The sequence below is a fragment of the Chlamydotis macqueenii genome, chromosome 10, assembly GCF_036417535.1.
Source record: "Chlamydotis macqueenii isolate bChlMac1 chromosome 10, bChlMac1.mat, whole genome shotgun sequence".
NCBI lineage: Eukaryota > Metazoa > Chordata > Aves > Otidiformes > Otididae > Chlamydotis > Chlamydotis macqueenii.
The window spans coordinates 9,907,220-9,934,036 of NC_141565.1; the positions used below are offsets into that span (position 1 = coordinate 9,907,220).

General features: G+C 36.0%; 1 protein-coding gene across 1 annotated transcript in view; it reads right to left on the reverse strand.

Annotated features, from left to right (window-relative positions):
• DNAH12 (dynein axonemal heavy chain 12) overlaps window positions 1-23,918 on the reverse strand; it is a 70,604-nt gene extending 46,686 nt beyond the window's left edge. Inside the window, exons 1-23 of the mRNA XM_086755381.1 lie at window positions 23,764-23,918; window positions 22,019-22,109; window positions 21,702-21,728; window positions 20,574-20,763; window positions 19,150-19,225; window positions 18,136-18,294; window positions 17,241-17,436; window positions 15,442-15,630; window positions 13,566-13,716; window positions 13,374-13,465; window positions 12,934-13,112; window positions 9,942-10,077; window positions 9,125-9,250; window positions 7,262-7,396; window positions 6,112-6,305; window positions 4,991-5,231; window positions 4,201-4,386; window positions 3,655-3,855; window positions 2,373-2,567; window positions 1,814-1,935; window positions 1,406-1,688; window positions 676-795; window positions 134-290 (exon numbers count right to left, since the gene is read on the reverse strand). Of these exons, the coding sequence (XP_086611507.1) occupies window positions 134-290; window positions 676-795; window positions 1,406-1,688; window positions 1,814-1,935; window positions 2,373-2,567; window positions 3,655-3,855; window positions 4,201-4,386; window positions 4,991-5,231; window positions 6,112-6,305; window positions 7,262-7,396; window positions 9,125-9,250; window positions 9,942-10,077; window positions 12,934-13,112; window positions 13,374-13,465; window positions 13,566-13,716; window positions 15,442-15,630; window positions 17,241-17,436; window positions 18,136-18,294; window positions 19,150-19,225; window positions 20,574-20,763; window positions 21,702-21,728; window positions 22,019-22,109; window positions 23,764-23,918 (3,601 nt within the window). The remainder of the gene's footprint in view (window positions 1-133; window positions 291-675; window positions 796-1,405; window positions 1,689-1,813; window positions 1,936-2,372; window positions 2,568-3,654; window positions 3,856-4,200; window positions 4,387-4,990; window positions 5,232-6,111; window positions 6,306-7,261; window positions 7,397-9,124; window positions 9,251-9,941; window positions 10,078-12,933; window positions 13,113-13,373; window positions 13,466-13,565; window positions 13,717-15,441; window positions 15,631-17,240; window positions 17,437-18,135; window positions 18,295-19,149; window positions 19,226-20,573; window positions 20,764-21,701; window positions 21,729-22,018; window positions 22,110-23,763) is intronic.
• Window positions 23,919-26,817: the final 2,899 nt, after the last annotated feature.

The window sequence follows — 26,817 nt, forward strand, 5'->3', positions numbered from 1 at the left end:
CACACCTAAACACTTAAATATATACCTTAATACTCTTGTGTTTCAGGCAGCAAAATCAGATTGGTTAACTATTTTTTTTTATTAACTATGTATTAAAACACATGTGAAGAAAAATTATTTAAAAGATAATTACCACTCTCAATCATTTCCATTATGACATCTCTAGCATGAACATCAATAGTAACCAAGGCACCCAGCGTAGTCCTTGTTTCCTTTGACAGTTTTCCTCTTACCAGCTCTACAATATCATTAAGTTGAAGCTGAAGTGTATCATAATAATCTTTTAAACGCTAGGAGAAAAAAGGTTATTATGAAATTGATTATATGACAGATTCAAGTGTTCCAGACTTCAAGCTGACTAAATATCTTAATGGAGATTGCTTATTAAGCCACTCTTTTACATCGTCATGTCTTTGCATCAACTTCTCTCTCATTCACAGTTATGGATTTATGTTGCAAAGCTAGATTTCAATCTATGCTTGCTCTAAACAAGAATATTCAAGTACCTGAATCAAAGGTATAAATCGCTACATAAATTCACGTACATCAAACTCATATGCTGATCCTGTTCACATTTTATTTGGATTGTAGAAAAATATTCAATTAAGTGAAATACATTAGCTGAAATGAAAAATTAATAAAGATCTTTCAAAAAGATTATGCATCACAAAGTACCTCTGATCCACTGCGAAGAACTTCATGTACCTCACTTGTCCAGAACATTTGAGACACACACAATACTACTTGTCCAGGCCACTCCAGAACCCATCTTTTTCTCTCAGTCTCTAGATATGCCTGAAAGAGTTAAATACAGTATACAAATACAGTGTCAGCACATATATATCATAGTGTAATAGAGAAGCATATAATATGATCCTATTCTTTGCTGAAAAATATTCTTTTCCTATTTTCGAAGTCCAAACTAACTTCTAAATGCTCTTTTCCCCCTAGATTTGCAATGTTATAAAATATTTTTAAAGACTCTTGTAATTATCTTTCCATATTATGTAAATATTCACAACTTGCTAACTTATACAAAGAAACATTTTCTGGCTAATTATTTTCTTTTAGGAGGGAGCAAGCATATTACAGATATTGTATTTCTAACTTGTAATTAAATAAAAAAACCTGAATATTTTATTGACATAAGGTGATATTTCCTATAAATACAGTATTGCTGCCAAGCTTTTAAAAAAAGTTTATATCCAGTGTTACAGGAGAATAACTTGATACTTACTAGAACTAAACTCTTACTTGTTTCACTGGCCTATAAATACAAATTCATGTTAACTTGTGCTGCCTCATAACTTCATCAACTCTTGTGTTCAGGAAAAACTTCAGGAAACCAAGAGACAGCTTTAAAATAAGCTGTGCCACAATTATTAATTTATTACAAAACTCATACCATTCTTGATCTTGCAATAACATCACGTACACTCTTCAGCATAATATCTTCTACTTGAATTAACCACTTCTCCACTGCACCTCGAGCTTCAGAAGTAGAAATGGTTGAAATCAGTTCTACACACTCGCCTTCAGAACTATACATTGCTTTAATATCCAAATTGGGAAGGAAATGTAACTTAGCAATGCCTTCAAAGCACTTCTTCAAGTGAGGCTGAACTCTGAGAGGATCCTTAGTCTCTGACAGGATCTCCAACATTTCATCATTAGACAAGAAAAAAAAGCTAAAAAAATTTAGGAAAAAGAAAAAAGCCAACTGTATTATCAGACTACTTTAAAGGCTGATTTTATTCACAACAAAATAAACATTCAGAATCTTTGTTTTATAAATAGACAAAACTCATCATACCGGGGAAAGAAGAGACGTTTTTTCTCAAGATAAGCATTAAGCCCCTTCATGATTTTGTGAAGAAGAACATTACAGTTCTGAAGCTTCTCCAATAGCCCTACCAAGGAAGTAGCAACAAGAACCTGTAACAACAAACACATGCAAACTCTAAGTTATAAATAAGACACTTGAAATAGAAGTTTATCAAATAATGTACAATATGGCTTTGTTCCTAGAAAGCCTAGGCAACTGATATAGTAGTTAATTGTATGTATTCTGAAAACAAGCATTGATAAAAAAGAAAAAAAAAAGAAAAGAAAAAAAAAAGAAAAGAAAAAAAGAAAAAAAAAAGAAAAAAAAAAGAAGAAAAAAGAAAAAAAGAAAAAAAAAAAAGAACGCAAAAAGAAAAAAGCAAAAAAGCAAAAAAGCAAAAAGAAAAAAAGAAAAAAGAAAAAAAGAAAAAAGAAAAAAGAAAAAAGAAAAAAGAAGAAAAAAGAAGAAAAAAAGAAGAAAAAAAGAAAAAAAAAGGAAAAAAAAAAAGCAGCTACTCTTTCCTTTCAGTACTGTGTATTTTCCTTACCTTTGGGTCTTTGGCACAGTACTTCATTACATCCCTCCAGCATCTATCCACAGTCTGAAAGAGACGCCCCTCTTCTGGCATCTGTTGCATAATATCCTCAGAAGAAAAAATGGGTTCCAAATAAAGCCATTGGGCTTGCACTTTCAGCCATTCATCAATAATCTCCTGAATTTGAATTAAGCGATTTTCCCATTCCTTAAAAAAATATTTAAACAATGTAACCTTAGTATTTCCAAGTAAATAATGTTAGAGAGAATAAATACAGGAAAGGTAGACACTGTGGTGCTCTAGTTACCAAGAAGAAAATAAAAATGTCTAGCAGTAAACAAAATAAAAGAAAAATATTTAGGAGTACTTAGCTTCTTCCACATATACAGATGGCCAAAGGAGTTCAGAAAGTTTAACTTACCTGGAAATGAATTTTCTAAAATGCGGTTGTCTCTTTAGTCCTATGATCTTTTAACAAATTAATGGTTAATACACAGGTGGCTACAAGTGAGAAATTCTGTTTCATTCCCCACAGCAAGGAGCTCTTAGTTTGCAGCTGAATTACAGCTGGGACACAAGAATACCAGAAAGGCCACGCTAGATCACGGGAGAGATCCAGCCAGTCCAATATCCTATCCCTAAAGTGGACAAAAGCAGATACCTCTGAAAGATGCTGGAGAGGCTGCCTGTAAAGGGTAAATACTACCTATGTTCACTGAGCCTGCTTGAATCTGAAGATTTCCTACATAAACCAACAAAGGTCTAGGAAGGGTAATGAAAAACCAATTTCTCCAGTTTCTCTCCTGTCAATAGTCATGGTGTTAACACCACAAAGACTACTCCAGCCCTGAAAATACAAAGCAGGTGTAAAGTGATCCCATTGTTGTTTTGAGATCTGTTTCCTTGCCCAGATGAAAACACTATAGTTCAAAATTTGAGTCCAAAATTCAAGGATTAAATCACTAAATGTTCTTAGTAACAAAAAACAATTTCCAGTTATTAAGAAGTAAGGTTAAAGACACTAACAGAAATAGTGATTTTGCAAAATACATGAAAAATAATCACATTCTCTTGGTTGCACTTGAATCTGAATGGAAGAGGGAATTCCAACACAAATAGTGTAAGTAGGACTTATACGAACTCAAAATAATCTTGCTGAAAAATCGATGAAAGCATTTCATTAACAAGTCAAACAATACAGCTGTAATACAACCAACATACTCTTGCATCATAGTTATCCTGCAAATAAAAATGGTTTAAAAAAAAAAAAAAAAAAAAAAAGTACTCATCGTACCCTGATTTCTTTGTCAAATGGTTTAATGAAAGGTGATCCTCTCATTGTCTGAGTTTTCATAATCTGATCATCAAGAACAGCTTGAATTTCATCCACTGCAGAAAGAATATGAACACCACTCTCACGATACACACTTGTATTGAAGGAAACTGAATCCCAGCTTTCCATCATGGTATGCATTGCTTTCTCTAAGGAAAATTCCTACAGTTTAAAAAGAAAATAGTTTATTTTAGTTACTGCATTATTTTTTTTCCGGCTCACTATTCAATATATAAGCTTATCTAGCTAAATAAGCTATTTTGTTCAACAACATAAATTGAATTCTTCATTTTCTAGTGTACAGAAAGTAGTACACTCAGGAAATACTCATGATGTAACATAAAATACAAATGCTTACACACTCACTGTTATCATCTAATGAGTCAAAGTCTCACCAAATCTCTTTCATTGCATAAAAGTAAAGACAAATTCTAGTAAGCCACAAAAGCCATCACTACGAGAAGAGACCTGATATTATATTTGGCACTACCAAATCTCCATGCTTACCTTGCTTGCACCTACACTTATAGCTTCAAACACTTCCAAATAAGGGGCCAGATTCTGCTTTAAAACTTTTCTCAGGGTAGTTCCAGAGTCTGGTGTTAAATCATATCCTACTACATTTGACATCTGCTGCCAATGACGAGTTCTCAGGCCCGGGTTACAAAGGATAGTCACAGTGGGAATATTCTCCTAATTGAGGAAAAACACTTATAAAGTAAAAATTGTGATGTGCATTATTTCTTAAGTTCTACATCATTTTTGATGTGCATTTAAAATTCTGCTGCAGTAGCTGATAACAGGAAAATCATGAAAAACTTTTCTGAAAAGCGCAGATGGATCTATTCAGTTATCCATTCCATTCCTAAATAATTGCAGTAAATTACTGAACAAGGAATATAAAACTATTAAGTACAGTCTTAGCAGGAAAGAAAAAATTTTTCAGGTATGTTGTTAAATTAGGCTGCCATTAACAACATATAGTCTCATTTCAAAATTCCCAACTACATCCTTAAATGTTTCTCTGCATTCAAAAATTCCTTTTTTCATGTATGCGTCCACTCTTTAACAATTCGCATTCCTAAAACTGCAAAGGCATCCAAAATCCTTTTTTATTAAAATCAGTGGGATAGTACAATCTGGAAATGGTGATTCAGAGTGTGCTCTCTCTCACGCACTCGCTTGCTCGCTCTCTTATAACAGGAGTCTCTGACATTGCATCACCTACCTATACCAAGTGCTGAATTTAGCATTTGTCCCTCAGCATCAAATATTAATATCCCTCATCTTTTCTTACCTTGAAGTCTTTAATCTCCTCCAGAACTGAAGAACACATTTTAAGAGTCGGATTTGCCTTTCTTTCTTCTTCTATCTTCTCTTCTGCAGTTCTGTGTTGGGATGCCTTTTTCCACTCCTGTCCAACTTTCTTCTGCTTTTGTTGGAACAGTCTTGACATTTTGTACACCTCTCTAAAAAACTCATCAACCTCAGCCTCCATGGTTTCCCCGCTTAGTTCCAAAAAGGTACCATCCATCCATCTGAGAAAAACCATAAAGTTAGAAAACAGAATAACTAACATAGTCCACAAATAATGAACACTATTTTGCAACACAAAGAAGATGTAGATTAATAGTTATTTAAATTAGAGCAAAGACCTTTTTTGCCAATTGTTGTCATTCTAAACAAAATTCTAATGCACAACTAATGGTGGCTTGATCACACTGTATTTGTGTAATTCTCTCAAGTCAGTCACATACTGAAACCAACTAACTGCACAGATAGACAAACATTTAAGTTAAGCTCTGATCAGAGATCAATATACGACATGAAAATATACTAGCCCTTTGTATTTAAAAAAAATATGAATCCATACTTGCTAGCCATATCACACTATAACTTCCAAAGAGCGCAGGAACTGGTAAACAATCTCACTTAATTTAGATGCAGACATACTACAGCTTTTGAGTTATGATCTAGCCACTAGATAGCAATGTAATCATTTCAGGATATCTACATAGTTAAAAATGGATTTCATTACACACAGATTGTGATCTTTCTAACTGAACTTCTTCCTCTTCTGGTATACTAAAAGGCTCATAACTAATTCATTTATTTCACAGAGCTTGTCTTAATATAGGCTTCACCTGCATGACCAATACAGTTAGAACCCAGTATGTGATATACTCCATAACATTACATTATTTTAAAAAAAAAACCAACAACAAAAAAACCCTGGCTTTTTTCCTAGCTGAATTAAAAATAACAACTCTGATACATAAATTATATTACTATTATACTTGGATTGCTAATAACAAATGCTTATAACAAAACAAATCAATATTCTACATCTGACATGAACAATAACAGTATGAACATTTTTCCCCTCTCACGCTCATTTAGCTTCAAAAGCTGAATTACCTTTTTTCTGTTCGTTGCCATTTCAGTATAAGATTAAAGAGTTTCTGATACGGTTCAATCTCAGCTTTTAAGATGTTGAGGAGTGGGAAGTCACTCAGACTCTGGTCAAGCAGAGTCTCTTCTTTATTAATAAAAGCTACTGTTTCATCAGCCTCCTGTATGCGTTTCTGTATTGTTCTCAGGTCAGCCGAATACTGAAATAAAATAATTGTATGTCTTCAGAGATAATCAAGTTATGCTCTGAACAGCTATCAAAATAAAATATCAAACTTGTATTTATTAAAATTTTAGAGAACATGAGTTAAAAAAACTTGTTTTCTTATGTTTCAGTAGATAAATTGTGAAGAATGCATATTAACACTAAGAAAAATAGAGTTGGTTTTATCATTACCAGATTTAAGAGTATAAAACCATTTTCAGAATGTTTGAGCTTTAAAATTCACTGTTCCAGGAGGCAGGCATACACGTTTTTATGTACCTGACATACCATAAAGTCAACTGGGATTTATCAGCTTAGGATTTCTGTTTTGTTCTTTGAAGTGTTTTGGTTTTTTAAAAAAATTACTAAGCACAATTGTGATGTCCTCCAATGAAAGCACAAGACATACTCTGGCAATTATAAAATCCTTCCAGAAATCTGCAAAGTTTTGGAGCCAGTGGTGTGCTCTTCATTAGCAGAAAAATGAAGTTTTGAGGTTCACAGAAAAAAAGAAAAAGAAAAAAAAAATCAAATTGCTACCAATCACTCTTTCTAACTTGCTATTTTTTTTCCTTCAGTTCCTCAAGATATCAAGAACAGGGAAGGAAATTCTAATCTCACTGAAGTTATTTGCAAATAACGTCACTGGGGCCAGAATTCCATACCCTATGCTTTATATAAAACTAGAGTAGAAAAATCACTTTATACATCTGTAACACCTCAGTCCTGGCTAGCACTAACTATCAGTTAATATAAGCACAACTTTATAGAAAACTTTCCTTTAAGTCAAATGTTATTGCCAATTAAAGGGGGGGGGTATTTTATGAGTTTGTTCCTTTCAGCAAGAGCATAATAAACTTTTTAGTTCACATTTGTTAAAATAACTGATTAATTTTAAATCTGTGTATTAAACATACAAAATACTTATTTTATAGAAACTGTTAAACAGACCTGTTGCATGCAATCCAATTCTGAGTATTCTTTGATCTCTGTCACTGAAGATGTCAGCTTGTCTAATTCCACCATCAGTTTCTCACATGTATGTATTAGTTCTTGCTCTCTTTGACGTTTAGACTGTTCAACCAGCTACAAAACAATTGATTTTTTTAATGGTAGAAAAGCAATAAAAAGTGGTTTTAAGTCCTTTAAATGATCAGCTTACACAATACCATCCAAATTAAACATCTAGCACAAAGAGACAGAAAATAAACAATACAGATAAGTTATTATCCTTACAACAACTGAAATTTCTTCAGGAGCTGCTTTCTCTATGTCCCATTTAAGTGTGTACAACCTCTAGATGTTAACACGGAACACTTATCTCAACAATTAGGATTGCCTTAAAGACCTCTTTCTCACCAATCAGAGAAAAGATGGGAAAGCTCCAACTGCTACAGGTGTAAACACTGTCACCAGAAAGACTGGATGTATTACAGAAAAAAAAAATAAAGAGATTGTAATCTTTGGGATTCAATGTTTTATTGCCAAAAGAGAAGACATCTACAGTTGTTCAAAGCCAGTGCTATCCCACAGGTATCTACTGCTATGAAATACAGAAATTCTAGAATGTAAGACCACTCTAAAGCAGAGGGTTTGCACACAGAGGGGTTACTTATAAGGTACCAAACAAGAAGTCAACAGAGGCAAATATCTCCTAAAACAAGGACACCTATTGCCGTGCAAAAATTGTGAGGCAGACAAACAGAACTACTCCAAAGGAGGAACCAGTCTTTTCCTACTGCATTAGAGTAAGAATTGACTCATATCTGAGAGTATAAAATCCAAATATGCAGACTCATAAAAACGTGATGTAAAAATATTCTTGTTGTCAAGCTCTAGTACAATGCAAATTGCTAGACAGCCAGCTACATAGAGATATACTCCTGAGGGACTCTCATGAACTCAAATACGCTCTATACTACTATTTTCCTTACAAATAGTTTGAAAAAGCATCATGGAGTCTCTGTATACAAGTAGAAAATAATTTATTTTTGAGAATTAAAAGAATGATAATATGCAAATAAGATATTTTACAGACATAGTAGTCTCCCAAGTTGGGTATGTTTTAAGTTAGAGGCTTATTTATTACCCTTGGACATATTCCTTAGTCCAAATAAGACTTTGTGAAAGAGAAATCCTCAAGTGTGACATTTAACAGATATGGATATTTTTATTTAAAAATTTTTAAATGCTAACTCTTAAACATTTTTGGAAGAAGCTATTAAATCTACGCTAAATTACTACAGAGAAGCAAGAGAACACCAAAAGGCTTGACTTACTGTATCATAGCCAGAAAAAGAACGCTAGCAAGATGAATACAGACAAGTCGAAGAAAAGAATCTACAGTCACACAGAGAAAATTAGACGTTGCCCATTTTCTATTAATAATTGCTATCTAAAAACCACAATTCCCACTGTTCTTTTATCGACAGAACAAAATACCATTTTAACTAAATGACTTCCTCTCCAGAGCACTAAATTATTAGAGCCTAATGTTATATTTTCAGTACTAGTCAACTGCAGCATAGTGAATTTTCAGTTTCCTATGAATTAACTAGTACTGACCACAAACAAATTAATATATATTAAGACTTGCTGAAGATTAAAAATTATCACTGTAACTTAAAAACTACTCCATAAAAAGTCCTCTGTTGTTATAAAAATCTGGAAATATGTTAGTCACGCATGTCTAAATTAGTATGATTCACATTATATGTGTAGATACATTTAGTCTGCTGAAGAAATAAATAGCTGAAGTAAAGCGAAAAGTCTAACAAGTCAAAAATACACCATAAACTAAGAAGATGCTCTTACATCCTCATGCTCATCAAAAATAGGGTTAATCTTTTTTGGCCATAACAAAACTGTTGCATTCAGTGCAATGTCTTCAGGAGCAAATAAAAAAACATCGAAGAAGTAATTCATTTGCCGGTAGCGCTCCTATAAAAAGAGATTTCATAAAACTTTAAGTATCATAGGTCTGTTTAAAATATAGGGTAGGACAATACTATCTACAAAGATAAAACAGAAGTCTACATTTCACAGATTTTTTGAATTCATTTATATGTATATAAAATATTATTCAAATCCCTGCCCCACTCATGAGCTTATTTCTCTAAATATGACTCCTGTGGCCTGTAAATCTACATGCAAAAATCCTAATATTATTAAAAATAGAAATGCTGCAGAATAAATGTGGTATATTTACAGACCTATTACTGTAACAGAAAATCTGATACACAACATATAGCAAAGAGTTTCTTATCCAGTAATGTTTTTGGCTGACACACACCTTACATAATTGTTTAATTTTGCTCTCCGAGCACACATAAAGTACCACTGCTAATGTAACGTCATCTATATTCTGCTCAGAGAGTAAAGTGCTTCTTGTGTGTTTAAAGTCATGACTGTTTTTACAGACAAAATTCTCTTTACAGCTGTGTGTTGCATTTTCACAAATAACTTTTTAAGCAGCCCTGAAGTAAGTCTCTAGGTACAAACAATAAACTGAGTGTCTTACAAACTGCTATAATTTATTAAAAGTTGCATTTCCTCACTGACATGCAAATTCTGTATTTGTATAGGCCAGCATGTTTGGTAAAATATTAAGAATTAAAGGATAGTAATTTACCTTGATCCTTAACAACAGCTCCTGAATACCTTTGGTTTTGACCTTCTTTACGTAATCTATCATTTCCACCATTTCTTCTGTTGTCTCAGGAACTTTTAATGCACGTTCCTTAATTGCTTCAAATTCCCTGCATATCCTATAAAATTATTTTACATAAAATATCAACATTCTAAGATTTTAGTTTGACTGGCTTTAAGGTCAGTTTTAATCGAATTAAAAGTTCAAATTACTTCTTTAAGTATTACTGCCACACAAACTCCATTATCTCATGAAACTAAACCAATATGACCAAGTCAATCTAGAAAAATACAGTTTATTAACTTAAAATAATTGATTTGTTTGGATTTTGGGTTACTCTTTTGCAATACATGCTTTTATTACTTTTGGCAAGCACATAAACTTAAGAACAGTATCATTAGCATACACATAAACACCTTCCTAGTAAATATTTTGTCATTTTGGTAATGCGAAGTCACTATAAAATTTGACTATAATTGCTCATTTTAACCAATTTAATATGATTTCACTCATTATTTAATCCATATCTGCAAATAAACTTCCTGTTTAACTAATCTGATATCCTGCCATGAGGTCATCCACCTCATGGATGAAGAGAAGGCATAATTGAAGGATGTAATTTTTCCGGATTTTAGTAAGGCTTTTGATACTATCCCTCACGGCATCCTTCTGGACAGTTTGTCCAACTGTGGGATGTGTGGGTTCATGGTGCACTGGGTGAAGAACTGGCTGAAGTGCAGAGCTCAAATGCTTGCAGTGAATGGAGCTGCATCTGGCTGGTGATCAGTCACCAGTGGTGTTCTTCAAGGTTCAATTATAGGACCAGTTCTGTTCAATATATGTATCAAGGACCTGGATGCAGAAGTTGAAAGCAATATTAGCAAGTTTGGTGGTGATACCAAACAAGGAGGTGCTGTTGACTCTCTTGAAGGACAGGATGCCTTGCAGAGGGATCTAGATAGATCGGAGCATTGGGCTATGATTAATAGGATGAAATTTAACAAGTCAAAATGCTGGATTCTGCACCTAGGATGGAAGGCACAACTATAAACTGAGAGAGAAGTGGCTGGAGAGCAGCCCTGCAGAAAGAGACCTGGGCATTGTGTTGGGTTTTGATGGCAGAGGGGGGCCTACAGAGTGGAGGAGAGAGAGGGAGGCGTGGAGAGAGAGAAAGGAGCGTGGAGAGAGGAGCAAGAAGATGGGAGGGAAACAACTCTGCAGACACCAAGGTCAGTGAAGAAGGAGGGGAGGAGGTACTCCAGGTGCTGGAGTAGAGATTCCCCTGCAGCCCATGGTGAAGACCATGGTAAGGTAGGCTGATGCCCTGCAGGTCCTAGAGGCACAGAGATCCACTTGCAGCCTGTGCAGGACCCCACACTGGGGCAGATGGATGCCCAAAGGAGGCTGCAGCTCCATGGGAAGCTCAGGCTAAAGCAGTCTTTTCCTGAGGGACTGCACTTTGTGGAAAGGACCTGCACTGGAGCGGTTCATGAAGGACTCACACTAGAGAAGCTCGTGGAGGACTGTCTCCTGTAGGAGGGAGCCCCTGCGAGAGCAGGGGCACAACATGAGGAATCTTGTCCCTAAGGAAGAAGGAGCAGCAGAGACAACATGTGATGAACTGACTGAAATACCCATTCCCCTGCACCACTGGTCAGTGGAGGAGGTGGAGAATTCAGGAGTGAAGTTAAACCTGGGAAGAAGGAAGTGGTGGGGAGAGGTGTTCTCAAGAGTTGGTTTTGTTTCTCATTATCCTACTCTAGTTTGATTGTTAATACATTAAGTTAATTTTCCCCAAGTCAAATCTGTTTTGCCCATGATGGTAACTGCTGAATGATCTCTCCCTGTCCTTCTCTCAACCCACAGGCTTTTCGTTATACTTTATCTCCTCCAAGGAGGAGGGTGAGCGGGCAGCTGTGTGGTGTTTAGCTTGCTGAGTGGGGCTAAACCATCACAGGGATGCTGGATATGAGTCAGCAGTGTGCCCTGCCAGCCAAGAGGGCAAACTGCATCCTGGGGTGCATCAAACACAGTATAACCAGCTGGTCAAGAGAGGTGATTACCCCACTGTATTTAGTATTGATGTGGCCTCACCTCAAGGACTGTGGGCAGTTCTGGGCCCTGCAATTTAAGAATGATGTGAAGGTCCTTGAACACATCCAGAGGAGGGCAACAAGGTTGATGAAAGGGCTGGAAGGCATGTCCTGTAAGGAATGGCTAAAGACTTCAGGCTTGTCCAGTTTGGACAGAAGGAGGTTGAGGGGCAACCTCATTGCTCTCTACAGCTTCCTGAGGAGGGGAACTGGGAAGGGAGGTGCTGACCTCTTCTCCCTGGTATCCAGTGACAGGGCGCATGGGAATGGTTAAAAGCTGCGCCAGGAGAGATTTACATTGGACATTAGGAAGCATTTCTTTACTGAGAGGGTGGCCAAACACTGGAATAGGCTTCCTAGAGAGGTGGTTGATGCCCCAAGCATGTCAGTGTTTAAGGGGCATTTGGACAATGCCCTTAATAATGTGCTTTAACTTTTGGTCAGCCTTGAATTGGTGAGGCAGTTGGATTAGATGATTATTGTAGGTCCCTTCCAACTGAAATAGCCTATTGCATTCTAATTGATCAGTGTTATTATCTGCCTTTATCTATTAAAACCTGAGGTACCTGTCATGTAGTAAGAGAATCTAGCTAGTCTTCCCTTTGACAGTGCAGTAGTACTGTATTTCACACTTAAAAAGCTGGAACACTAATTAAGCCCTTTGATCTTTTAGCTCCTCCATTATCCAAGTCCATTAGTAAACTCCCCTACCAGTTTTTGAGTCTCAAAGAGGAAAAAAAATACATCAGCTGGTGCAGTTTGCATGAGCTCATTAGTTAGCCAAGACTCTTCATTAAACAGGAGTATTGGCATTTCTTCTACAGGTTTCTACTATGCACTTAATACACATTAAGCATTCATAAGCAGAAAATTTTACTTACTTCTCATTTTCTTCTCTGTGATTTGCAACAATTCTGTCCATTAGCATTTTTGCAAAGGTGTTTGCTTTACTAGCCAAACTTTGCTTTAAATGCTCACAACTCAAACAAATCATAGGGAAACGAGCCACCTCTGACAAACTCAAGATTTCCTTCTTGTGGCCAAAGAATTCATCTATGAACTTCAGAAAAACATTAATTATAGGCTTCAGAGCTGTTATTTAAATACTTGGTTACATGACTATGTATTACACATTAATGAAAAAAAAAATAGTATTTTTTTTTCTGTTTACCACAGACTTCTAGGGAAAAAAACAGTTATGTTACAGATTTGTAGGTAGTCAACACAGTTTTCAGCTGAAGGCTAAGCGCTCATTATCCCCTGTTCCCTTTTTATTATGCTGTATGTATTGTAAAAATTAAAGTGTAGAATTAGAACTTACAGCAGTATATTCATCAAAACTGTGTTCTTCTGCTTCAAATCTTTCTATCTGTGCCTGTGCAGTTCCGTCTACAAGCCAGCCATACTTTTCAACTACAATTCAATTATATTGTATTAATATTATTAGAACATATACACTGTAGAGTAAGTTACTTGTTACAAAGTGTTACTTAAGCACTCTTTGATCACTCACCATAGTTTTCAAAATATTCCTGTGGACCTCCTAAGTTGTCTCTGATAGATTTTTTCAGTGTAGATGTGGCCCATGCTATCACATCATTAGGAAGCTCAGCGTCCAGTGTTGCAGTGCCTCCCATTAGCCAAGAACGTACCGTTTGGATGTTCTAATAGAAATGCAAGTTCTGATTATTTAAATTTCAAAAAGCAGCACAAGGATACATATATTTTAAAAGTAAGTTGCAATCTGCAGAAGACACTGTATCTGGAAAGAATGAGACCCTAATCACCCTAAGCCAGGTGCTTCATACACATCTAGAACTATTCCTGATTCAAAATACTGAACAAGAAACATGAAGAATGGACAAAAAATAATTAGCGAATCTTACCTAAAATTGAATTTTATCCTATGTGCAAATACACAAAACTAAACCCAAAACACTTCTCTGAAAGTACCTTCATGTATGATTGTTGTCGTTTTAACCCCAGTCAGCAATCAGTTACCACACAGTCACTCGCTCCCCCTCACTAGAGGATGGGTGAGAGAATTGGGAAGAAAAAAAAACTCGTGGGTTGAGATAAAGACAGTTTACTAGGATAGCAAAGGAAAAGATAATAATCTATATAAATAATGATGATGACAATGATAATAGTAACAATAGGAATAATAAAATATACAAAATGAACTTTGCACAATTTCTCACCACCCAACAACCAATACAGCCCATCCTGAGCAGCGATCACGGAAAAAAAAAAAAAAAAAAAAAAAAAAAAAAAAAAAAAAAAAAATCTAAATGATCCCAGACCGATTCCGAACAAGAGAGAACACAAGCCAGCTCACTGGCCCGCCCCCACTTACACACTGAGCATTATGTTTATGGCATGGAATCCTCTCTTTGGCCAGTATGGGTCAACTGTACTGGCTATACTCCTCCCAGCTTCCTGCACCTGCACTTCAGCAAAACCTGGGAAGCTGGAAAGTGTCCTTGATCTCTTAACAACAGCTCGTAACATCAGTATATCATCAACATTCTACACATACCACATCCCATACTAAATCCAAAACACAGCAGCTACTGAGAAGAAAATTAGCCCCATGCTAGCTGAAACCAGAACAATGATCAAAGGTCAGTACTCAGTCCACAGGGATAAATCTAAAGCTCCCAGAAAGGCTGTCTTCCCTGGAGTCACAAACTGGTTCCTAAGATATAAAACTTCAGATATTTTATGTATCAGTTGTTAGAAATTTGAGGCTTTTGTTTTCTTAGGAAAAAAAGGTATAACAACTCTAATTTTCCTTGTCTTTCTCGAGGGATCTTAATTATTAATGCAATTTTATTGTAAATCATCACACATATAACTAAAGTGCTAATTGTATTTCTATGCAAAATGTTAGTTCATAGAAAGTATACACTGCAAAACTACTTGATTTTCAATGTTAAAAATAAATACCTAAATAAATTAAATTACATGCTTACTTATACTTAAAGCACTGTCAGGTTTTCTAAACATACCAAAGAAGAAAACAAAAATATTATCTTCTAGCTAGTTTTCTTTCCTGGGTAAGTTTTCAGCCTGCCTTCTATTTGATGAACAAGCAGACAATTAATTTGTAGACACACAGATTTGCAGATTGAAAGAGCAGACTAAAACAATCAGTAGCAGGTGTACCATTTTTTTTATGAACAAGGAATAACAAGAAGAGTTTCAGAGCCTAGAGTTCCGCTGGGCATCAAGATTCATTATGTGACCTGCAGAACACTCGTGGAAAATAAATACTTCAGGTTGCATTCTACTTTCCATTACAACAGTAGTCAGAGTCCTGCATGACTAATATTTTTGCATACTGAGCAATTTAGCAGTTATATATTTAAATAAAGATAAAAGCACACCTGGAGAGTCTGTCCTATACGATTTACTATAAACAGAACTGTTTCTTCTATGTCTTGGAAGCTTGGATAAAACTCCATTTTATTTTCATCAAGAATCAATTCCATCTTAAATAACGGTAGACAATTTCTGTCTTCAGGATCAAAAAGTTTCACAAAAGCTTCAACCGTTCTTCTCAGTAATTCTTTCAGCTAGGTAATAACATATAACACCTATTAGTTTAAAAAACAGAAATCCTCATCGCACTTTCTCTTCATTCAGTAAACCAGGGTTTCCATTCATTTTAATACTTTTGGCCTGATTCATTGATAATTGAAATAGTGTTGATTTTTCCAATTACTTCAGCGGGTATTAGTCCCAGTCCTTGAACGATGTAAACTAATGACCAAGTAAACGAACATTTAAGTAAAGTCCATACACTTATTTTTGCCACAAAAATAAGTTTATTACTAATATGCTTTAAGTATAAATGAAATATTTGGAATGCATTTTCCTTTGACTTTTTTTTTTTACTATGACAATGACTTGATTATTGTTCCATTATTTTCCTACAAAGTAAAGGTTTAGTTCTAAAAACGACTGCCTTCTCGAATTGCTGATCATATATATCCACACTGATTATCCACACAGTTATATTCTTAAATACAACAATGTAAAGAACAGATGCTTTATGTTAATTGAAAGTTAAAGGATTTTTAATTTTCAGTAAACTAAGAACTTTAAAAAACAATTGTCTCAGTCTGAAATCAGTGATTCAGGCTGAGAGAGTTGGGGCTGTTCAGCCTGGAGAAGAGGAGGCTCCGGGGAGACCTGATAGCGGTCTTCCAGTACCTCAAGGGGGCCTACAAGAAAGTTGGGAAAGGCTGTTTAGTAGGGCTTGTTGCGATAGGACGAGAGGTAATGGTTTTAAAATAGAGGGAGGTAGATTTAGATTAGAAATTAGGAAAAAATTTTTTACGATGCGAGTTATAGAACACTGGAACAGGTTGCCCAGAAAGGTGGTGGAGGCCCCATCCCTGGAAACGTTCAAGGCCAGGCTGGATGAGGCTCTGAGCAACCTGAGCTAGTCAGGGATGTCCCTGCTCCTTGCAGGGGGGTTGGACTAGACGACCTTTGAAGGTCCCTTCCAACCCTAACCATTCTATGATTCTATGATTTCATTTGAGTGTTCTAGTTTTATTATTACTAGGAAGCAAAACAATTGGAAATTCCTAAGACAAACAAGTAAAAAAACCCTGAGAAACACTTAATATAACTTTCACCTTGATATAAATAATCATGAAGAGAAAAAAACAAAACAAAACAAAACAAAAACTTGCAAAGCACTGTGGTATCATTTTCCACAGAAAAAAATTGTATTTGGAAATTTTGCAGAACTACAGCCACTTGCATACACATTGGCAGCGTTGGACTTTCAGTCTGTTTGTGTAAGTATGTCTGCTTTCAAGGGAGAGAGACCAGGTTTTGTTCATTTTTGCTAACATATGACATGTAATTGTAGTGCCAAGATCAATGATAGGAAGGGTCGTGAGAGCACTGAGATATTTCCTTCTTTAAGCTAATTACATTCTAGTTGGTAGAATGAACAAGTCTTCCGCATCTAAAAAACTAGAAGGAAAAGAAGTAGACAAGACCATGTATTTATTTTAAATGAGGGAAGCTAAAAATATTTAACACTTTGAATACTTTACGTGCAACAGATGGCTAACAATGATTAATTATACAGGCACTGTTTAATTAATGTGCTGACTCATTAAATCATCTAAATTTTGGATTAAGTTTATAATGGAAAAATTTTTACCTGATTAGACATAAGCATAGCCACACAGTTATAAAAAGAGTCAACCTGATCCAACTTTACACCATTCAATGCCTTCTTCTGAGTAAAGAGACCGATAACTCTTTGATACCACGTATTCAGTATCTTCTCTTCTGCTTTAGAACAGCTTAAAGACACATCAGTCTTTAAAGATTCACAGTCAAATGGCTCTTTCCATCTGGAAAATAAAGTTACAGGCAACTTTATAAACAAAATTTAAAAACCTATGGAGTAAAGTAACAGTAATCTACTCTGTATTACAAACTCATTCTTTTTAGCATAAAGCACAGTGGGAACCTAAGCATCAATTCTGTAGACTTAAACTAGGAAAAAAATACTCAAAATCCCAGGAAATAAAGAACAGTTCCCAGAAAAAATAATGACGAAAAAGATACTGAAAATTATCTTTTTTAAAATTACGAAAATGAAATGTTCCAAAATTAAAAATAAAATTCAACTGACAAAAACCAGCAAGAAATCTGATCTTTATGTTTAGCGTAGAATTCTCTACAGATAGTAATATTACTAGAAGTCAATTTTTCAAATGCTACTTCAACCAGACTTCTATGGAGATCATGTCATTATGAGTAAATAAATAATGAGGAGACCTTTACAGAATTAAAGGCAAAACATAAATCAAAAAGGGCTGCTACTACCAGAATTTAAGCACCAACAAAATACTTATACGGAACAGAGAGAAGAAAAGTTAAATGTGTCATAACACAAAGTAACCTACTCAAAGAACATTAAATGACACATTGAAGAAATTTATGATATTAAAAACCCTATGACAGATAACAGAATTGAATTAATTATTCTTTACTAGCTTAAAAAAAAAAGCGTATACAGGTTAATAATTCACCAAAACAGCCTTTACCTGAAACTTGACAAATCCACTATAAGAAAGTTAGAGAATGCTGTATAACTAAAATCCAGTATAGTTGGCATTGCGGGGTGGAGAATGTGCAAGTTGGAAAGTATTTGATTTTTCGCTTCAATAAAACTGTTATGCCATGGTCTAGAAAAATCCAGGCCTCTGAAAAAAACCCAACAACCAAAACAAACAAAACCAAAAAAAAGTGAAGAGCTCAAGCAATAACTGAATAAAACATTCTTACACACAAAAAGTAGTATTTAAAAGCTCACTTCCTAACATGAACAGTTATTTAAGTGCCATATACATATCCTCAATATGATGCAGTGGAAGCCATAAAGATAATTTGTTTGATCAATCAAGTTTTATACTCCAGAGTATTTTCAAATCATCTGCTCTTCCGGAAGCTCTTTCAACGTAAACTTCTAACTTTACCAACTGCTAACAGGAAGTATTTATCATCAATATTTAGATGGCACACATTCTGATGCTTCAGCAAATCGTGCAATTCAGGTAATTATATTCTATCTACCTGAATCACCGCTTCTGTTTCGGCAGAGCATAACAGCCTTTCCTTTGGTCTCAAAGTTTCACCTCACGCCACCAAAGTCATACGAAACCTTGGCATTAAATGCAATTTTAGCATGTTAAAGCACTGCAAAATGCTACTGTCTGCCAGTAAACTGCCCCTTGCACACACTTCATTCCAGAGGTAGCTGCAATATGACTTCAGTGTCTGGGCACTCAGAGCCAGAAGTCTCATTTGCTGTCACTAGCGCTACTCTACGTAACAACAGTAAAAAAACACTATCAGTGCTAAAACTTTGTAAAGCACTCAGATATAAGATGTTCAAATGTAAGATCCTCTACAGACAGTAGAAAAAAAAAAAAAGTCTCATTAAGGGACTCTAGAATTAATATTGTGACATAACTCTGTTCATGCAGCTCAACGAGAATTTCACTCATGCAACTCAGTGCGTTTTCCCAGTGGGTTATTTGCTAACTTAATCCACTCACAGAGGTAATAAAGGCAAAGGTGCCTTCTCTTCATCTTCAAGTCCTTTTATGTCTGGTTTAATAAGAACATTTTGCACTAGGAAAAAAAAAAGTATCCGAACATTAGAAGACAATTAAGCCATATTCAACAGGCTCTGTACTTCTTCAGTCTTTCTCCAACTTGAATCAAGCACACAGTAGGATGGAAAGCTAACTGTATCATCCAAGTCTTCAAAACACATTCTCCCAAACGTATCTTAAAATCACAGCTTCTGCTAAATACCTCTACAGATTCAGGTGGTTTAATTCCAGTTGGGTCCCCTATTCATGAAAGTTTTCAGATAGACTAGTGTTTAAATTATTAAGTACTTTAAGTAATTTATTCACAGAGACAATGGTTGGTCACTGGAACAGGCTCCCCATGGACGTGGTCATGGAATCAAGCCTGTCAGAGTTCAAGGATTGTCTGGATGATGCTCTTAGTCATACAGTTTAATTTTAGGTAGTCCTGAGAGAAGCAGGGAGTTGGAGTTGATGATCCTTATCGTTCACTTCCAATTTGAGATATTCTATGATTCTGAGTATTTATGGCAACTTTGTTTAATATAATTGTAGTAGGATAATAATATAATTATCCTACTGATTAAATTACAAAGATGTTAGTCCCATGTTAAATTGTGTACTTTTTAATCTGCATTTTTAAAAAAGCACATAATCTACAGCCATCCACCAAAATATTGACAAAATTTCAGATTACAGACACTATAAATGTACTCTTAAAAGATATTAATGCATGATTTCAAGGGAATACACCTTCAAAATTCCAGTTCATAACTCCTTTAAAAAAGTTTAAAAAAATCAAAATTAGTTGTAAGAGTGATATCTGGAAAAGGTAACTATATTTGCAGATTTTTATTGTGAGATTCCTCATGCATAGAAAGCAGCATCAGAAAACTTATGAATGTGCTTGTGGATGAACAGCTTAAAAAAAAAGCTGCTGTTCCTGAAGAGGCAAAAAATAGAATGACCAGTACATAAAAGGCTTCTACTTTCTTTAGTAGAAAACAGCAATACATTATGGTATAAAATTAACTAAACAGGTTAAAGAATTAATGAAATAAGGTCATCAGCAATCAACCTTTTTTTCAGTAAGTCTGCAGCCGCCTTTGTCTTTGCTTCAACTATACTTTTGTCTGGTCACCTTTTTACTAGTCCAAATAAAATCAGTAAGTTTTGCCTTAAACATTATAGTCAATATATGTTTGACGAAGCAGAAAAGGAGAAATCAGTGGCTAATTACAAAGATCATGCCTGGCTGAAAGAACAAGCTAGATATATTATTTTCAATGAGAGAACATGGAACAGTTATCATATATATATATATATATACACACACACACCCACGAATATATTATGATTAGTACTGTGTAGTTTCTGGTACTTACGCACACTTCTTCTCATGCTCATTTCATAATCCCTTATGACCTCCCCTAAAAGCTTTACAGTTAACAGCTGTCTGTCTTTGCCTTCCATAAGTGACTGTGGAACCAGTGTAAGCATGGACATTAGCCACTCCTGCTGAATGGGAACCACTGGCTTACTTTGCACGCACTTCTCCATAAAGAGATAGTTCATCTGAAAGGACAATACTGTCAGAGGTCGAATAACTTGCTATGTAAATATTTTTGTGTTAGGCTTGATAACAAAGTCTTTTTTTTATTCACCATTTCTTATACGTAAGGGCAGGTGACATAATCTAGCATTTTCAGTTTTCACTGACTAGTATGCTAAAAGCTACCGTATGGTTGGTGAAATGGTCTCCCTCTCTCAATGCTCAAATACAAATATTGTACTTTTTAGTATGCCATTTTCCTTGGTTCTCTGATGAAGTTTACGACTGACAATAAAACAGTTCAAAGTTCATGCTATTGTTCTTTGGACAAACATTTATCTGGCAAAAATTATGCACAAATAGAGGGGGCTTTTGACAAAGAAATAGGTATTTATACTTTTGAGTGATAGGTGTGTTACAAAACAAAAAGCGATCTGAATCCCTATAGTCTTCATAATGAGTTTACCTAACATCGGCTAGGAAAAATAGATGTTCCCTTAAGCTAATTCAGTGCTAATTTGAGTTAAAAGTGTCTCTCAAGAGATAAAGTCTTCTTTTAAAAGCCATACACAAATTCCAGGATTTGCACACGTTCCTCAAATCAGGTGAACAATGTCAAAGACTACTTTTTATACAAGCTAAAGTACAAACAATTACCACAACTGAAAGAATCCTGAAGCATGTCAGAATTTTTTCTAAGTACTGATCTTTAACTAAGGCTTAGATCAAAACTCAAAATCACACACGGACATACTTTCTGTAGTAGAAAAATACTTTCCTTTTATTGGACCACAAGAAAGACTCCTATTTTGCTTCCCATTACATTTTTTTCCCCAATAAGACTACCGGAAAAGCCTTTCCTGTTTAATTATCGTTTATTCCACCTAACATACTCAACCCCTCTGAATTGAGACCATTCACTCTTCTACTCTAAAAAAGCAGAAGGAAGACTTTTACTCACTCTTTGTTGTTTTTGCTCACTGTTCATCTGTATAAAAAGGAACAGAACAGAAAATCATAATGTATTAAGAACACATAAAGAAAAAACCCACAGAAATATAAAATTTATCAAATATTATTCCTAAATAAACTCTTTATTCTGTAGATATACAGGCACCAATTTCAATGGGACTGCTTGTGCATATAAATAGACTTATGAATCCCTAAGGACTGAGATAAGTATTTATAAGTAAATACTAAGAAGTAAGAGGCATAAAAGCCCAGATAACATAGAACAAAATAGGCAAGAGTTAAAATATTAAAGAAATACTTTCTCACAGTGGAAGGCAGTTCTGGGATGGGAGGCACAGGATCTCTGAGAGATTTTTCGTCCATGGATTTGTGATAAACTTTTAAAGCACGATCAATTCTAAAGTAAAACATAGAGTCAAAAGTGGAGAAAAACTACCAATAATACTTAAAAAATAATATTATCATTTTAATTGACGCACTCTTTTTTTTTTTTTTTCATGTTTACCAACTCCCTGAGCACTAAAAGCTAAGGCTGCCTTTGCATATTCTGTCTTCTCTTATATAAGAGCCACATTTATCTTGACCACGATCACAATACACACATGCCTCATCCAACTGCCCAGTGCTCCTCTTAGGATTATATCTTACTTCTCCTCATCCAACTACAACAGATGTTATCCAACTGTATTATGAAAGAAAAAAAAAAGTGCAGAACAAAACTCCTACAGCTGTTTATTTTAACCCCAGCTCTTTTTTAAGTTTATAAATTGCTAAATAACTATCAGAAAACTTTAAATGGTTAATGTTGGCATGACCTGCTGATCTGGCACATTAAAACATTTCAGTCCATCCTATTGGGCTACACTCCATACCTATTTTGCAAAGAGTATTTCAGCCTTATATAAATATAACTCAGCTAAAAACCTGCAAGTGGAAGTTAGATTGCCAATTGCAAGTATACACTCAAATCATTACTTCATGGGATCTTATTTAAAAGACAGTTCACCTTGTACAAATATTTAATTGAATCAATGTTCCACTGAAGTGGAACATCAGTTGCATAGAAATTAATGAAGTAACTGGTAACCAGCACCAAATCTAGTCACAGCTAATGGAATCATTAAAAATCCACACCAACAAAAATAAAATTCTTTTTATCAGTGACAATACTTAAAATGGGTTAAATTAAGACTGTATGTAGGTCTTTAATTTCCATTTCTTCTTCTGAAGGCCAAAACATTTTTTTCTGTGCTTTCTGATCCTATCAAATAGCAGATTTCCTTACTTTTTAATCTTTCACATGAAAATGCAAGTTGCTAAATATTGCGTACTACTACTACAAACAATGCAATCTTAGACCACATAATCTTCACATTTATGGCAAGATAATCAAACATGTCTAGGAATTCTTCACAAGTTCCTGAAACTAATGTAGATATTTCAGGAATAAATTTCTACAAAATAATAATAATTTTTAAAAGAACCCAATTTTCTATTAGACCTACAAAAATTACATGAGAGCAGCCTCTTCCTGTTGTCTTTACTCCTTTGCAAATTGAAATCTTGAAACACAATTTTACGTGAATTTACAAATCATCTTGGCAGCTGTGCTCCTCTGGCAGTGACACAGATCACTAAGCTCAGCAGAAAATGCATTAAGACAGTGACAAAGAAGCCTGTTAGAAGTAGACCCATATTTGGATCATTCGCACAAAAACAGGCAAGGAATCCAGATTTCAATTCTCTTTGAAAAGATTTTCATAAAGAGAAAGGAATTTTTTTCAGTGTATCATAAACAATGTTCAAAATGTGAAAGTCACTTTCTCACAAACAAACCTCAAGCGGATTTTGGGTGCTGTAAAAGAAAAAATATGAGATTCCATCATATGTTCTTCTATTATTAACGATTTCACACGGAAAGTGTTCGGTACTGCAATAGCGACATCAAAAACCTCTAAAATTAACAAACACCATTATTATTTCTCAAATGTCAGATGTGCAATGTTTCTTTCATTTGAAATTCAACATTTCTTAAATTACATGAAACTCACAGTGACTGATGAAGCATCTTTTGCTGTTCATTCCTTCTTCGGTATGTCAATAGTTTATTCTGTAACGGTGACATATCAGATGTGACTGATGAAGGTGAAACAGCAGGAAGTCTTGAAGTCTTTTCACTAGAAGGTGTTTTATCTGAGTGTTGCATCTAAAACCATAACAAAACCAAGATTCTAGATTACAATTAATCCCGTCCAGAAAGCAGTTTAATAAATGCATGTATTAAGTTGAATATACTGAAGATGTAAAATGAGGTAGCCTCAGGGATTTCCACAATCTAAGTATGAAAGTTTAGCTTTCAGAAAACAGAAAAATACTTGCTAAAATGGCAAAGTTCAATGGAAAGTGAGTACATACAAAGTCTGCGATAGTAAAAAATGACAGTACAGTTCTATTAACTCAAGATTAGCACACTGCATAAAAGTAAAGTTCTGTAACAAATCTTTAAGTGCTAATCTACCAGCTATACACAGCACAGAAGGCACCAGAAAAGCAGCCATTAAACACCCCAGCAGACTGCACCAGACTGGCCCTGATGTAGGCACGTTTCCTGTTATAAACTGCACCAACTCTGGGTTTTCTAGATAATATTTACTTCCAGTATGCCACGGTGTGCATCTTCAAAAGCACAGCTAAATCGAGCAGACTAAACTGAGATTACTAAAACGAAAGAGGCAAGCATGTTGCACACGTTCCTCAAATCAGGTGAACAATGTCAAAGACTACTTTTTATACAAGCTAAAGTACAAACAATTACCACAACTGAAAGAATCCTGAAGCATGTCAGAATTTTTTCTAAGTACTGATCTTTAACTAAGGCTTAGATCAAAACTCAAAATCACACACGGACATACTTTCTGTAGTAGAAAAATACTTTCCTTTTATTGGACCACAAGAAAGACTCCTATTTTGCTTCCCATTACATTTTTTTCCCCAATAAGACTACCGGAAAAGCCTTTCCTGTTTAATTATCGTTTATTCCACCTAACATACTCAACCCCTCTGAATTGAGACCATTCACTCTTCTACTCTAAAAAAGCAGAAGGAAGACTTTTACTCACTCTTTGTTGTTTTTGCTCATTGTTCATCTGTATAAAAAGGAACAGAACAGAAAATCATAATGTATGAAGAACACATAAAGAAAAAACCCACAGAAATATAAAATTTATCAAATATTATTCCTAAATAAACTCTTTATTCTGTAGATATACAGGTATCAATTTCAATGGGACTGCTTGTGCATATAAATAGACTTATGAATCCCCAAGGATTGAGATAAGTATTTATATGAAACTGCATGATCATCTTGGAAAAAAGCAGTGTAAAATTGGAGGCTATTGAGAAACAATTTTTTGAACCTGAAAGTCTTGTGGTGAATTTAGCAGGCTGCTTGAGAACTCTATTGTGCATATAAACATATACTTGATCAATAAATCCTAGTGATAGTGGTTTATGTATTTACCTAAGAAGAGCAGGGCACAATTTCATTTCAGCTGCCCGTCTGGAAATGTTTATTTGAGCTACCAGAACAAGTGCCTCTGTAAATAACAAGCGGGTGCTTGACAGTACTTTACTCTTATAAACTGCAGCAACTCTGGGCTTTCTAGGTAATATTCACTTATAGTATGCCAAGGTGTGCATCTTCAAAAGCATAGCTAAATTGAGCAGACTAAACTGAGATTACTAAAACGAAAGAGGCAAACAAGGTGTTAAAGTGGCTGAGGGGATGTGGCTGAATCCTGGCTTGTGGGTGCAGATTCCCAATGAAAAGAAGGCTTATAATTTGGTGGGGTGAATATGGGATTCAAGCTAAGCAGATGGGAGTCTTGGTTATGACCACAGTTGTGAGTAGCTGGTCTGTGCAACAGGAAAGTAGTGACAGGTATAGGTTTGAAATAAGATTCTTTGTCTCGGGGAGGGATGAAGATGAGCAGATAAGTGGGTAACCACGGTTAAAGATACTTGGCAACCAAAGTTAGATAATCAATCTCATATCAAGACAGAAAAATAGACAAAAAGGAGGAAAATAAAGAAAATAAACACCCCTGTGTGCAACTGAGCTCAGGTCCACTAAAAGACTGTCCTTCCATAGCAGCTTAAGTCTTCCTTGTGGCCGAGTACGTCTATCCCAAAAGACTGAGACCAGGGTTCCCCTGGAAACATGACGCACAAACTCACAGCTGCATTTCAAGAGGTTCTCACAGGGGACCAGAAAGCCGAAGCTACCTCCTGAATCAGCGCTATGTCCGAGAAATGAATTAAAACACGGACATCAAAAGAAATAAAGCTCAACTAAGGAGAGCCGAGGCGGTACCAGGTTTCCCTGACGCTCCCTCAGCCCAGCAGGCCCGGGGACACCGCCCTGTCGGTGTGGCGGGAAGAGCGGCACCAACCCCCGCCCCACGGAGGGACACCCCGCCGCCCGCGCTGCCCTCACCTCTGCCGGTGCGGCGGGGCCGGGGGGCGCCGGGCAGGACGGCCGCTGAGGACAACAAGGCGGTTGCCAGGCGGCCGAGGGCGGGCGGCGCGGCGGCGGGAGGGGCGAGGCGTGAGTAGCTCTGCCCTGGACCTTTCCTGGGACACGCCTGCCCACCCACGGCCCCAGCGCTGTCCACCTTCCCTGCCGCCATTTCAAATGCCAGAGACAAACGAGAGTGGTGGAACACTGGAACAGGTTGCCCAGAGAGCTGGTGGATGCCCCATCCCTGGAAACATTCAAGGCCAGGTTGGATGGGGCTCTGAGCAACCTGATCTGGTTGGAGATGTCCCTGCTCCTTGCAGGGGGGATGGACTGGATGGCCTTTGAAGGTCAGTTCCAACTCAAACCATTCTGAAAACTCCGATTTCAGCACAGGAAACCAGCGCCCACACCACTAACCCGCACAGCTGCCATCACACCTGCGGGCATCAACCATGGCCCTTCTGAGCTTGCACACAAGCCCGTTAATTTCACAGCCAGACATTTAACCATGTCCCTTCTGCTTTCAGAGCAGACTTCTCCCTTGAAAATAAAGCAGCAGACTGCCGTTAAGAGGGAGCTGTGCCTG